Here is a 14989-nt window from a genome sequence, read left to right as displayed (position 1 = left end):
TACATCCTTTAAATTCAGAGATTGCGTAAGAAGAAAGGCCAAAAAGTAACAAGTTAAGCATTTAGCTCAAGAAATTAGAAAACAGAAAAAGAAAAGGAAAGAGAATAAAAGGAAGGAAGCAATGAAATTAAGAGCAAAAATTAAGAAAATAGAAAATTTAGGGACATCAGAACCAAACACTGGGTCTTCAAAAAGACGAACAAACTCGCTAACGCTCTGAGAAAGTGGATCAGAACCATGGGAGAGAAACAAATAATGGAAAACACAAACAGTAACAAGAATAAGAGCGGCACACGACAGATCCTGCAGTCACCAAATAGATAATACAAGGTCATTTTAAAAAGTCTATACCCAAAATTGTGAAAATGTAGATGAAAAAGGGGAAAAAACCTTAAAATTGACACAAGAAAAAATAGAAAACTTGCATAGTCCTGTAACTATTTTGAAAAATTGAGTTTGTGATTAAAAACCTTACCACAAAGAAACTGAGTCCCAGACCACGTCGCTGGCCAGTTCTACCAAACACCTGCGGAAGAAACCACCCCAGCCTAACCTACACCGGCTGTCCCAAAGGGCCAGCAGTGAGGTCGCACTCTCCGGGTCACGTGAAGGGGCCGTCGTAATCTTCTTACCAAGCTCCGGTAGAGACCCTGCATGGCAGAAAACTTTCAGACCAATCCTAAGCAAATGTAACTATCCTAAACCAAATACAAACAAACTGAATTATAGCATTCTAGTAAAAGAATGTAACACTCCCAGGTTGCTTTTATTCTAGGAGTACAAGGTGAGTTTAGCACTAAAACGTCCCAGGCAGTGTAATTTGCCAGGGTAGCAGATTGAAAGGAGAATGCCGTCTCAGGAGATGGAGAACGCTCTTCCGTTATTCTGGGTTGTGTTTACTAGAAATTGTCATTACAAGAGAAATAACTTGGATGTAATATTAAGAGGGAAGATTGTCAAGGATACAGAAATAACACAGCTAGACTAACCTCAACTATGTAATATCAAACCCAACAACCCCCCCAACCCCCACCCCCCAAAAAGAAGAAAAATTGGAAGGAAAATGCCAAAATGTTTAGTGGTTATCTCTGGTCAGCAAGATTCTGGGTAATTCATTTCCCACCCTCTTTATTCTTTACTTGTGTTTTCCACAGTTTCTAAAATGAGTGTGCGTGGCTTTCTAAGAAGAAAAAGCCAGCAAGCACTGAGGGCAGGGTCACACCGGCACAGATTATATAATGAGAGCGCCTCCTAGTTTCACGATCCTCACGACAGATGCTCGAGTCACACCCACGGTGGAACTGTGACAATGCACCTCTTTGTAGCTTTGCTTATCGGATTTTTTTACCTGATATAAACGGGTAATCCCTCCCTCCCTGTCTTTTTCTTTCATTCTTTAAAGAATTTAAACATACTGGGGGAACTCATTCACAAAATAGGAACTCTGTAGTGGATTCTGTCTCAGAATGTTGATTCTTTGTTATATAAATAAGAAAAACTTGTTATTTATTAGCATCTTGGTAAGTGTTTTGGATATGTAACACTTATTTACGTAAAATAATTTTTCAGACAACAAAGTGCAACTGGAGTGAAACCTTAGCCTCTCCCCTCGCTCCTAATTCCCCTCCCAGAGGCGGCAGTTGTTCCCAGGTTCCTCGGTATCTCTGACCCAGGGATCATCCGTGCGTGTGCAGACGTATTCTGCATATGTGTGTGTGGATGTACCCACACAAACACACACGCACACATGTAGCCAGCCCTCCGGGTCCATGGGTGTAGTCAGCATCTGCAGATTTGACCAACCGCGGATGGGAATATCCAGGAAAAAGTGTTACGTTATTGCTGACGCTCACTAAGTAGTTAGGCCTGCGTGGTCGCGCCCTGAACAGTGTGGTGTAACGGCTACTTACAGAGCATTTACGTTGCGTTCGGTGTTGCAAGTGACCTGGAGATGAGCCAAAGCGTATGGGAAGGATGCTGAAGGTGACACGCAGTGCACCACGCCGGTTTGCGTGAAGGACCTGAGCGCCCACGGACAGCGGAATCTGCTGGGGCTTCTGGGTCCCGTCCCGTGCGGGTACCGGAGGCAGCAGGGCCGTGTACACACACACCTGTGCTCTCTCCCGTTCGGAAAACAAATGGCAGCCAGCTGTCATCAGCGCTCTGCATTTTTCTTTTATCATTCTGACCAGTGTTGTAGAGATCATTTCACATTGGCCCACATAATACTTTACCTAAAAATTTACCTCTTTTCACCTGTTGCACAGTATTTCACAGTATACGGTGACTCTAAATTGGATTTTCTGTTTGTGTCTTTGTTTTAAGAGGAGGTCAGACTTTCTTATACTAGGAAGGAGAGAAGCTGTGAGAATTGGTGGATAAAGCTTTGAAATCTGGGCTCCTGTCCTTACTACACTTCTAAGCATGAGCACAGTCTTAGGTAACTTGTGTGACATCTGTGAGCCTTGGCATTCCCATCTTAAAGGACCTGCAAGAACTTCCGGTTCTTACACTCCGAGTCAAAGTCATGGTGTCAGCGAAAGAAGATGTTCCCGGTACTTACAAAGACCACGAGGCAGTGGGTGGTTTCAAATCGATAGAATACTATAACTAGTTTTTGTAAAATGTAAGTAAATTTAAAAACCAGTTTATTCTTTTTCTAGAAAAGGGTTTTTTTTTTAATTTTTTAAAATTTTTAGAAATTCCACCAAGAACCAAGTATTCTCAAGTAGCTCCTATGAAAAAGTTGGATTGAGATTTTAAAAATATTTCAAAAATAGAATTTTTTAACTTCTTTTGGTATATTTGATCAGGACAGGTTTAAGTTTTCTATTCATTGATTGGTTTTAGAGAAAGGGGAAGCGGGAGAAACAGACAGACACACCTCAGTTGGTTGTTTCACTTATTTATGCACTCATTGCTGATTCCTGTGTGTGCCCTGACCAGGGATTGAACCTGGAACCTTGGCATATGGGGACAGTGCTTTAACCAACTGAGCTACCTAACCAGGGCCTTACAGCCATTTGAAGAATGAACTAGATTATGAGCATCTATTATGCAGTGTTTAAGAAAACATGCTATCAAGCCAGACTGCCTTGGTTCACATTCTGCCCCTGACACTTACCAGGCTGTGTGACCTTGGACAGCTTAGCCTCTCTGGGGTCGTTCATCTGCCCTCCTAAGATTGATGGGAGGAGGATTTCAATAATCATAAAGTTCTTAGCAAGGTGCCTGGCACATAATAAACACTCAATAAATGTTGACCATAATTAACAAGTAATGAAAGAGCAGCATTCTGTGACTGACGGAGCAAGTGGGCCACACTTACAGAGGCCCAGAGTCACGGGACTATCAGGGCCCTCCCGGGGGTGCGTGATGGGAGGAGGGAGAGCGAGTGGGGGGTGAGGCAAGGCTGTCAGGCTGTGTCGCAGGACCAGAGAACTTAGAAACTGTGTGCTTTCCGGCAAATGTGTTTGCTGTTCTAGAAGAGATGTGCACTTTATAAGTAAAGCCATTTGATTGAGAAGACTGCCGTAAGAGTGGGTATTGTCTTTCACTTTTTCTTCCTAGAAACTGTGGGGCCTAACTTTGTATCAAGAACATCAAAAGATTTTTTTGAACTTGTTTATTCAGGCCTTGTATTGTAAGGCGTGGTACCAGACATTTCGAAAATGGGCTCTTGTAATTTTCACAACCGCCCCACAAGATATTTTGTCTGTGGAGAGAGGTTGTGACTTGCCTAGAGTCAGCTCGCCAGTAAACGATGGAAACAGAATTCGAAGTCAGCCGTCTGATTCCAAAGGCCCCCCTGGGATGGTTGCTAAAACAACCTAAATTTCCAGTCCTAAGGGTAGCGATGGCAACTGGCTTTCTGAGAGCAGCAGCTCGCGAAGGAAGCTGGTGTGACAAGGGTTTCCGCCTAGGGACTGAGAGTTAACATTTGTGCTTGGATCCTGGCCTAAAGAAGGAAATGACAAGCCAAAGTCCTTGAGCTCTCCAGTTTGGATTCTTGTCTGATAATCTACTACACCCTTCAGCCAGCTGTCGGCTACAAGCTGGAAGCGGACCAGAAGGAAGCAGGAGTGCGCTGGGAGAGGCTGGAACGGTGGAAGACTGCCGTTCTTGTCCAAGCGTCGTGCGAGTCCTGGCGCCAGCCCGAGCCTCGGTGTCCTCTTCTGCCAAATGTTGCCAGTGGCCTTTTCTCTCACCCACGGGTCCTAGTGGGTCACCCGTCCAGGTCCCGAGAAGAAAGCTGCGACATGAGCCAGCTCGTTCTTTGCACACACAGCCGTAGGGGAGAACCCTGGGGGTTCCCCACTGCCGGGGCCACGGGAGGCCCAGCATCACACCGGCTTTATGGAACACCAGCAAAGTGTCAGACGCCTGTCTTTGCCGTCGCATCGCTCAGCGGCCTGTCCGCACAGCAGCCTGTCCACACAGCGAGTCCGCACAGTGCCTGAGGCCCAGCCCGTAGAGCCCGCCAGACGAGGGTGAGTGGGTGAGCCACCGCAGGCTCTGACACCGTTTCACCTCCGGGCCATAGCGGTTTCCAGTGTAAATGGAGGTGGTTGAATCTATTCCACAAGATTTTTTTTTTTTGACGTTTAAATGAGATACAGATTCTCTACTTAAAAACAGCCTCTTAAGCCAGTGTGGGCGTCATCTGTATTTTACAGAAGACTTTTGAGACTTACAGGAGTGATTTGCTCATCATCACTGAATAAAAACTGGGCCTGGAAAACCATGTCTCGTGTCCATTATTAAGTCTAGTGAAACAACTGAGTCTGATCGTTGTATTTCCCAAATAGAAGTTACTGTAGTGAGAGGCTTCAGTTCACTGGACATCAGCTGAACCCTCTCTGAGCTCCCTTCCTTTTCCAGGAGACCTCGCATTTTTTCAGTATTTTACTGAAATTCTTCATTTCCTTAATTTATACAGAGAAAGGGCCTCAACTCGAGGTGCACAGCCACCGAGATACGTGGCCTGTGGCAGGGGAGAGTATCTCTGGGTCTCCGTCTGTGGGAGTCCTCTTTCACCTCCTTGACTTTCTCCTTGAAGACCCAGGAGAGGAGGCATTTCCTAAAAGCCTCCCCAGACCATCTGGCTGCCGTCCGCTGGGCTCAGAGAGAGTCCCTCTCCTGCCCCCCTCTACCCACGGATCCCACCGCATGGGTTTGCCCGCTCCCCCACAGGGCAGTGCCCCCCCCCCCCCCCCCCGCCTTTCCACCCGCTTCGCTCCGGGGATGGGGTGAGCCTCCCGAGCCCCTGGCACAGCCAGGCTTCTCACTAGGGCTGCACGGGACAAGTAGGACGGCTTTAAAGAGAGAGAACCCAGGGTCGGGTGAGCATCTTCCTCTCTGGGGGCTGCTTCTTGGTGGTGCTGGGGCTTCACCACCACCAGGGCTACTAAGTGGAAAAGGCGGGTGGGGAGGAAAAGCACACTTAGATGGGGAATGACTGCTTTCTCCTGGGGTGCTTCCAGCTCCCCGTCACGATGCTTGTTCCTCGGAGCAGGTCCCCCCTCTGCCGGGTGCTCTGTGCCAGCCCTGGAGACTCCCTGGTGGTTCCGTTTGGCTTCCAGAGGCTTTGCCTTCTTCAGTTACAAATCACTGATCTCTCCTAGTTCTGTCATGTGACTTACATGGTGGGGGTGGGGGGCGGGGATTAAAACCTCTTTTGCTGTACCACAACAGCAGTCTTCGAATGCAAAAGGAAATGTGATTGTGCAAATAAACTCTACATAGAAATGGAAATGACTTGGGGGCAATCTGGGCTTATTTCTGGCTGAGTTTCTGCTGAAAGCCGGCTACCTTAGGGAGCCTGGCTCTGGTGAGGGAGACGTGTTCACTGTAAGGAGCTGTGTCTGTGGGTAAGGGTTTTTTCAAGCAGACGTTGGGTAACAGCGCCCTGCTTGCCACATGCTAATGGAGTGCAAAGGAAACAGAAATCTTATCCCCTCTGTAAAGGATGCCTGTGCGTCTCTGCCTCCTGCCATCTGGCTATTGTGGGACGGTTGGCGGTGTGCCGTCGGGGGAAAGGCAGGATGTCTGGGGCCGCTGTGTGATCTCGGGCAGGCTCTTCTCTGTGAGCTCCCCCCCCCCCCACCTGTGAAACGTGATGGTGACTCCTGCCCTGCAGGGCGCTGTGCAGGTTGCGTGAGACTGTGCACACGAAGAGCACATGGGTAAGTGCGATGCCCAGTGCAGGTACTGGTCATCCCTGGTGTCTGTCTGCGTGCCTGAGACACCGCAGCTAGTCGGATCGTGTGTGTGCTGGCCTCTCCCCACATTGTTCCCATTTTCCCTCTCGCCTCTTAGACTTCCCGCAGGCCCCCGCGAGCAGCGGCCAGCACCAAGGGCAGGTGATACGGAGGCAAAAGCCAGTGCGGACCTGGAGCTAGAGGCAAACTTGGGCCCTGTCCGCACCTGCCGCTTCGGTACTGAGTGCCTGAATTGTGCTGTGTGGGTGAGAAATGCCACATGAATTGCGTTTTTCACTCTCCTCCTTTCTTGAAGGTTCCCCCCTTTTCATTTTATCATTAGGCAGTAATTAGTATTCAAAGGAAATTGGTCTTAATATATTAAAATTGGTTAAGTGCATTTAGACCTGTACCACAGCCAATGCCTTATTGGAAAATGTAATTGGGGACTCTGTGTATGTAATTAATTGAATTACAATTAAGAACTTTCATTAAGCGATACACTGGTACATTAGAGCAGCAAGGAAACATGTTTGACGAGCCGCAAACCCCGCACGGGCTCTGAGCGAGGGCGTGGGGACTCGTGTCCCGCTGGTCGGCTGGCCCCGGAATCCGCCCTGCAGCCCCTGACCGACGGCGTGGCAGTGCATCAGGTGGCATTTCTGCCGTGACTCCGCTGGTCGGGGTGGGGTTCTTCCAGCACAGGTGCCCTCACTCTGACTCCGGAGTCAGAGAGAGACGCCTCAGTGTTGGTCAAGTGTAACAGCCCTGAGACCTTCTGTTGTTGTAAACAAACAGTCATCCTTCGAATGCCCCCTCCATCCTCTGCAGGGTGGCTGGCTGCACCCTGGGCACGGACGTGTTCATTCATCCCCAGACATCACCGGCACCCCCCTGCCAGGCCAGCCGCAGTGCTGGGGCAGGGGAGGGGGCCCGCCCCCTGGAGCCCACAGCTGCGAACAGTGCCGCGAGGGGTGTTAAGGAGTGTATAGCAGGGGCTGGAGCCGGTGAGAGTAGAAAGGGAAGACTCCCTTGAGGAGGAATAGAAAGGAGTCAGATAATGAGTGGGGGGAGAATGTTCCAGGCCAAGGCACTGCTAGTACAAAGGCCTTGGGAAGGAGCCTGGCGGATTCGGGATGAATGAATGAAGTGCGAGCTGAGAGAAGAGACTGAGGGATGGGTGGAGCCTGGGACGCAGAGCCCAAAGGGCCCCTTCCAGGATCTGCTCTTTTTAGAAATTCCACAAACCTGAAACCGTTTCTTTCTGATCACCTCATAAACCACGATTACTCTGCTTTATCGAGGGTCTGAAATCTCCCTGTGGAAAGGCTCTGCTCCAAGTGTTTAATCAATTAGGCCCTGGCAGCAGGGGTCTCCACCCTGGTTGCAGCGTGGCAGGTGCAGTGAAGGGTACGTCCTACTGTGTGATCCCGGCGGCTTTGAGGGGATTACTGAGAGGGGCGTGCGTGCGTCCGTGCTAAAGCATGTCACCTATTGATTATTTTTTAGAGACCAGCAAAAATGACTAGTAGCCAAAGGGAAGTATTTGATAGAAGAGAAGTTTGGGGCTTACGAGGCTTTGGGGACTTAAAAGGTCTTTGGACCAAAAAAAAAAAAGTGATGGATGTAGAAAGCGCAGGGAGCGTTTCTGTCCACGGCTCTCTTATGCTTCCCGCTGTGAGTCTTACAGGAGGAGGAGAGGGTGCTAGGTTTCGTCCCCGATTCTTTGTTCTGGCAGGGCCAGGCGTGGCTGTGCTGCCCTGAGACATGTTTATGGCCCGCGGGTTTGTGCCTCGCCAGCCCACCTGAGGGATGTATTTACCCAAAGGGTTGCGTGGCGGTTAAGGGCACATTTTTGGAATCAGACTGACCTGGATTCAGTTCCTAGCTCCAGCCTATACCAGTCACGCAGCTGTGCCAGCAGGATGACATTCACTAGCAGGAGCCTCATTGTTCTCACCTGTGAAAAGAGGCTAATACCCAACTTAAAAAGGCTTGAGAGGGCTGCGAACCAAAGTGTTGCAGGTTCAATTCCCAGTCAGGGCACATGCCTGAGTTGCAGGCCATGGCCCAAGCAACCACACATTGATGTTTCTCCCCCCTCCACCCCTTCTCCCTCCCTTCCCTCTCTAAAAATAAATAAATAAAATCTTAAAAAGAAAAGGCTTGAGAAAACCAAATGAGCTAATGTATTTAAAGCACTGAGCATAGGGTCTGGCACATAGTCACCTCTCAGTAACAGTTAACCCGGTTGTAGTTTTTGTTGAGGCAGGGTCCCAGCCTGGTGAGGTGGTGCCTGTGGGAAGCTGGACACGGCGTGTTCGGGTCACAGTAAACACGAGGGATGGCGCAGCAACTCAGGCAGTGCGGTGCTGTGCGTAACCCGTGTTGCGGCGAACGGCATTCGTGCCCCCCATGGCATTACCGGACGGGCATCTATCTGTGTGCTCTGTGGGCCAGAATGGTCTGCCCTCGAAGGAACCCCTTGTCCAGAAGGGGCGTACAGACAGATGCTTATCATGTAGAGACTGAGGGTGAGAGCCCCCGAGGCTGCAGGGTTCAGGAGAGGGGTCAGGGAACATTCTCGACTAGACCTTGGAGTGTGTGAATACTGAAGAGTGGGAGGACATTCTGGTGTCCCTGAGCAGAGTCCGGTTCAGCTGAAGCAGGGATTGTTCCGTGTGGGGAGGAGCGGTAAGGCTTCGGCACACAGTGGGCAGAAGAGGGTCTGCGCTTCACTTGGTCAGCCGCTCGCACAGCAGCGTTTTACTCGGTGCCAGGCCTCGAGGTGGACACACTGCCTCTCCCTTTGAGGAGCCTCGCTCCCCCCCCCCACCCCCACCGTTTTATTTTCCAGGAGTCCCCTGCACACACTTCGCTCCGGCCAAAGGCAAACACGTGCGGCTCCCTCTCTACACGCTCACTCCGTGGGCTTCGCGTTTTTCCCACACGGTCCCCCTGGGGTTTGCCTGCCCCTTCCGGTCCTCTGGGAACCCCGCCGTCCTCCTGGGTTCCTGGAGCACCGGCACGGGCAGCGGCGGTGTCACGCTCAGCTGCTGTAAAGGCGAAGGTGTAACCGTGGCCTTCGATCTTCCGGCCGGGTTCTGGAGTTGGCATCGGTCTTTTTGGAGAAGGAAGGCTGAAGTTGCTTTACCTGTTACTAGATTGGAGCTTTTCGACTTTGTCTAAGACTCACTGAACCAACCATAGAACAAAGTTCAAAGTCCCTTGTAGTTTGTACCTCTGAACACAAAACGTGTCAGCCGCACACAGTAGGTTCATCTGGGCTTCAAGTTAAGGGTCAGTGCTCAGTGGCTGGAAGAGTCACGTGTGTGCCTGTAAGTGTCTCTCTCAGTTTCTCTTTGCTCCAGTGAAAACAGTTTTTGATGCTACGAAACAATACTAAACTAGCCCCGATCGCCCGACAGCAGGTCTGCTACTCTCACCGAGTGCATGCAGAGGCTTTCTCTCTGTGTCTGTTGTCAGGCGTGCAGCACCATACGCAGCCGTGACGGCACTGTTATGACTCATCGTGACTGTCCACACGACACCCGGGGACAGCGAGAACGGGGCACGGGACAGGAGAGGCATCCGCGCTCAACTTTTTGGTCTTAGGACCTCATTGCACTCAGGAATTATTAAGGACCCCTAAAGAGCATTTGTTTATTATGTTGTATCTACTCATTAGGAATGAAAACAAAAAAAATTAAATATTTATGAATTCATTAAAAAAGCAATAATAAATTTATTGCATGTTAACATAAATTTTTATGAAAAATAACTTTTAAAAATTTAATGAGGAGAGTGGGACTGTTTTATTTTGTTTTCTTTCCCCGAAGAGCATTTATTTTTTTTTCCATCAGGAAGGCAAATTATTGGCTAATCACCTGAACCAGTGGGCACTGTTTTATATTTTTGCAAATTTCTGTAATGTCTCTCTTTATGGAAGGCACCTGGATTTGCGTATCTATTTCTGCAATCAGTCTGTTACAGTACATTGTTTCAGTTAAAGTATGTGAAGAAAATTTGGCCTAATACAGATACATTATTGGAAAAGGGAGAAGTATTTCAATAGCCTTTTCCGGCAATAGTGGTTATTAATTTTTATCACTATACCAAAACTTGAATGATAGTTTCGTAAGGGTTAGGTACAATGTGGACTCGAAACCATATCAATGAACTTATTACTTTGGGTACTTGTAAGCTAATAGGCATGAAGAGCAAATAACGTCTTACTGCTATTATGATAAAAGTAGTATTGAGATTACGGATCCCTGGAGGGTTCTGGGGGACCTCCCTCCCCAGTGGGGCCTGGACTGCACCCCAGAACCACTGGTGTAGGGTTTACAGTTAGCCACCGACTCTCTCCCCGCTGCTGCCCATCGGACTGTGGCAAGAGGGGAAGGGAGGAAGGGAGGAGGACAGCGGAAGGAACGTGGCGGACTTGCGTCCAGCAGGCCTTTCCCGGCCCCGCCTCTGCCCAGCGGTGGAATCTTGGGTGAGGTTTTGACCCAGTCTCCACTGTGGCGTCAGGGTTAGGGAGTGAGTCTACGCCGCTGAACCCTTGCCTGGGTGCTTCCAGAGTCACTGCGCCCCAAGGCCGCTTCCCAGCCTTGGCGCGCTCAGCACCTCCTCCTTTTCTTTCTTCCCTACTTTCTTTTTCTTTCTGTGCGCCAGTCCCCGGACTCCACCTGCCCCCTCCTTCACCCCATCTCTGCTTCCCTGTGCCCTGCTGCTGCCCTGGCCTGGTTTTGCCATGAACATTGGTGCCGTCGCCCGCTTCCTCCTTCCTAATTTCTTGTTCCAGAGAGCCAGGCTTCTTCCCCGTGGATCTTCTGCTCCCCTCGCACCTTTCCACGTTATCAGTGTGCTCCGCCATTCTTCCAGAGCCTGTTGTCAGTCCATTTGAGATCCGGTGCTCCAGTCGCTTCCAGGCCCCGCCCCAGAATTTGATCTATCACAATACATCTTTGAGTTATTGCAGCTCGAGCGTTTTGACACAATACATTATGGTAATCCATGGCACATAGAGACATTAACACTCCCGACTTTGACAAAATACATTGTGAAGTCTTTGAAGGCACCATTATAATTTATCTTGTCATTCACCAACAGGCCCAGTTCAGCATTAATGTAGATGAACACAGTGTGGCTTTTGTTTCATTTAATTGCTTGTGACCTTTTTAATTGCTAATTTAACAAAAATACCAAAGGGTAATATTTCAATTAAATTAACAGGTTGGGGAGTGTTTTTGTTAATATATTTACTTTTGAGACATTGTGGTTCTCTCTACTTTTTGAGTAAATAAAAATGTCTTCTCTCGAGCAGAGGTGGGTTTTTAAATGCGCAGTTGATAGTACAGTAATAATTCTAATATGCACATGATGCAGTGCCAAGCATATTTCACATGAGGTGGGTTTGCTCCTTTCTAGAAGGATGTAGCTAGACAAGGTGGCCATACGAAGTCGTAGAACTTGCCTGGTCCCAAAACCGGCTTTCAGCGTAACGATCTGCTTCAGCTGTTCGTCTCCCATGAAGAGCCTGTTGCCTGCACCGTGTATCAGGAGCATCTCTCTGCCTTGTACTGTTTCCTTTGTGTTCCGCAGCAAGCCTGCAAGTTCCTGAAGACCAGGAACCCTGCCCGGCCCTCCCGCGCTCCTCCAGCTGGCTGGGGAGAGCAGGCGCAGGTGGCGAGGCTGGCTGGCCTGTATGCAGAGACAGGCCCCCAGCAAGCAGCGAGCAGCGGCGCTCCTGAAGCTGTTCCCATTCAGCAGATAACTTGCTTCGGGGTGAGCAGCGTGTATCGGGGGCACGTGCAGGGCCGTTTCTTCCCGCTCCGCGCCCCCAGGTGCTGTTGCCCCTCTAGTCGTGAAAGCAGGACATGCCCCTTGTCCACTGGGGCAAGGCTCAGAGCGTGCCCAGGTATCAGGGGGCCAGAATCCTCGAGCCGGGCATGACTTTACACTGCCAGAGAGTAGGAGGTCAGTGCGAGGAGCATTAGTATGTGGAGCCAGCTCCAGCTGTGTAAGTCTTGAATACAATTAATAGGAGAAAATTGACAAGGCTTGCTGGTTATTCCATAGCTTTAAGACCTCTACTAAAATCCTATCATCTCGTCTGCCCGTTATTAACATTTCAGCAAAATATAAAGTTTTCATTAATCTCCCACAGCAAATTTAGGAGTGAAAACTGGCACTTGTTTGAGCTTTTAGGACTACATTAGCTGGTGTATTAAACAAAATATGTCATTCTTCAGTAGCTTCTGTGAGAAGCTAAATCAATTTCCAGCCATATTTATGCACCACTTTATCTAAAAGCATCTGAATTATCATTTACAGCTAAGATGCTTTATTAGCAGCTGGCATTGAAATTGCTCAGTAAAAAATTATATGTCACGTTATAGTAATTTTTAAATTGGTTTTAATCCAATATCATAAAATGTAAAACTCTTAAGTGTGGGTTTTTTTTTTTAGTAATTGGCATTTTAACATAATGAGCTGTTACCTCTTTCCAAATCAAATACCTGCAATATTTAGAAATATTTACTAATATTACTTCTTTACTAATTAGTAAAGAAAATAGAAATTCTTAAGCTAAGTTGTATCTAATAATGGCATGTCTTCAGAAAAGCTGGCTTTAAATGATTCTTAAAACATGAAAGGATTTTAATATTTCACCCAAATTCTCCACAGTGTCTGTCTGTATGTATGTATTTCTAAAATCGAAATAAATATATCTTAGCTGTTCTGTTTCAGTAAAATAAATATTGGAGAAAGTGGATGGTTATTCAGAACTGTAAATTCTAGCCAGCCTCTCAGTTTGCGATGGGGACATTTCCCCGAGGAGGTGGTGAGCGCAAGGGCGGCATCACAGGTGTCCCTAGGAAGGGAAACGGGTTACCCAGTGGCTCTTGCAGGCGTCCAGCGCAGCTCTGCTAATCCTGGCGAGGTGACGTTGGTCACGGCACCCAGCCTCTCGGATCCTCGCCGTCCTGTGGAGACGGCGCCTGGTGTTCATCCAGGGAGTATTTACTGAGCTCTTGCTTTGTCCTCTGCGAGGCCTGGGCTGCAGTGGTGGGTGAAGCAGCCGCTGTGCCTGCCCGCGTGAGCTTCGCAGCCTCAGGGCAGAGACGGAGAACCGCTCCGTGTGGGGAGGATTCTGAAGGGAAATGCAGGGTGCGTGACAGGAGGTGAACTAGACCGGGGGTGGCGGGTAGCAGAGGTGAGGGCACGTTTCGCTGGAGCATCACCTGAGATAAGCTCTTCGGGAAGAGCAGGGAGCAGGCCTGGAGGGACAGGCCGGGAGGGAGGAGACCGAGGAGAAGGGTGACCTGGGCAGAGAGGCAGCGTGTGCAAGCTCTCCAGGATGGGACCGTGTCTCAGGCATTCAGTGAGGGGCCCGCCCGTCAAGGGCAAGGCTGCGTGCGTCCTTGCGAGGGGAGAGCATTGTTGTAGAATGGCCCGAGCTGGGAATAACTGTAGCATTGGAAGGAGAGTGCTCGGGTCCTGATAGACGAATTCAGTGTGAAGGCATCAGAAACCAAGTTTGACTTAAAAGCTCGCTGTACACTGTAAGCCGTAACTAGGAAGGAAACGTGTGTAGTTAGGCTGCCAGTTATGGAGCAAAACATTCCTGTCTTATACCCAAATCTAGAGGTTTTTACTGCTCCAACTCTATCTCAAGGAGCTCTCTCTGGCTGCCCCTGCAGAGCTGTCTCTGGGTGTCCCCTCCCGCTGGTGAGTGGCACCAGCAGCTGCACCTTCAGAGGACCACTTTGCAACCTCTGGGGGGGAGAGAGTTTAGCTTTGCTTTTCTAGCATGACCTTGGACACGTGACTTCGCCTCAAAAGCAGAGAGTGGGGTGCAGGACGGCCAGCTGATAAATAGGCAGTTTGAGAATCTCAGAAAGGACAGGGATTCCTCAAGAAGCATGGACTACTTTTATGATCAGGAAAATTAATATTAGGAAAAGAAACAAGAAGTGTGACCACTCATGCTTTTGTGATTTTTGCCTCAACTCTTGTGGGGACGGAGAGCCGCTGGCAAGCAGGAGCCTTTCCCCCTCTGGATCCCTGTGCCTGGCCGAGGGCCTGCCACAGCGTAGGCAGCGTCTGTGGAATTAATTGTTGAGTGATTAATATGTTACCATTCTCTGTTTACCGGAATGGCATTATTAAGTCATCGCTCAGACTTTTCTTCTCCAAATTAAATCGCCCATATTATTTTAATGTATCCCAAAGCATTTTAAGCAGACACCATTTGCCAAGCCTCATGGATCTTTATGTGTTCAACTGCTTTTGCCTCCCCAGGTTCAAGGGCAGACGGGGTTTTTGAGGAGGATTCGCAGATCGACATAGCCACAGTACAGGACATGCTCAGCAGCCACCACTACAAGTCATTCAAAGTCAGCATGATCCACAGACTGCGCTTCACGACCGACGTGCAGTTAGGTGAGTGCGCGGGCAGGTGAGCAGCTGAGCCCTCCCTGTCCGCCCGCAGTCAGTGTAGAAGCAGGGGAACAGACAGCATGCCACTTCCGCGTGACCCACATCCCTAACGGTAATGTGTTTTTGGGGAAAGTGTTTGAACAATGAAATTCAAAGTACCTCTTTCGCGAACAGAAGAGAAGTAGAACTGACTCGAGACTCTCTTCAACCTGGCCGACCTCTGCCAAGTCCCAGCGTCCTTGTCCCTCCGTGGTCCGCTTACGTGCCGCCCTCAGAACTGCTCGGTCGCACCACACTTGCCTTTTCCCACCCAGTGGGCCCATCGCCTGTCCATTCGTGCA

At 49.2% G+C, this 14989-nt stretch overlaps 1 protein-coding gene across 9 annotated transcripts in view; it reads left to right on the top strand.

The window, feature by feature from the left end:
- Window positions 1–14989, top strand: part of MAPKAP1 (MAPK associated protein 1) — a 211318-nt gene that overhangs the window by 157787 nt on the left and 38542 nt on the right. For all 9 annotated transcript variants that reach the window (XM_036022232.1, XM_036022231.1, XM_036022230.1 and 6 more), the window contains one exon: window positions 14511–14651. In XM_036022232.1, the coding sequence (XP_035878125.1) occupies window positions 14511–14651 (141 nt within the window). The remainder of the gene's footprint in view (window positions 1–14510; window positions 14652–14989) is intronic.

The sequence above is a fragment of the Phyllostomus discolor genome, chromosome 3, assembly GCF_004126475.2.
Source record: "Phyllostomus discolor isolate MPI-MPIP mPhyDis1 chromosome 3, mPhyDis1.pri.v3, whole genome shotgun sequence".
Taxonomy (NCBI): Eukaryota; Metazoa; Chordata; class Mammalia; order Chiroptera; family Phyllostomidae; genus Phyllostomus; species Phyllostomus discolor.
Note: the sequence above shows the minus strand (reverse complement) of the source record. Positions and strands in the feature narration are given on the sequence as shown.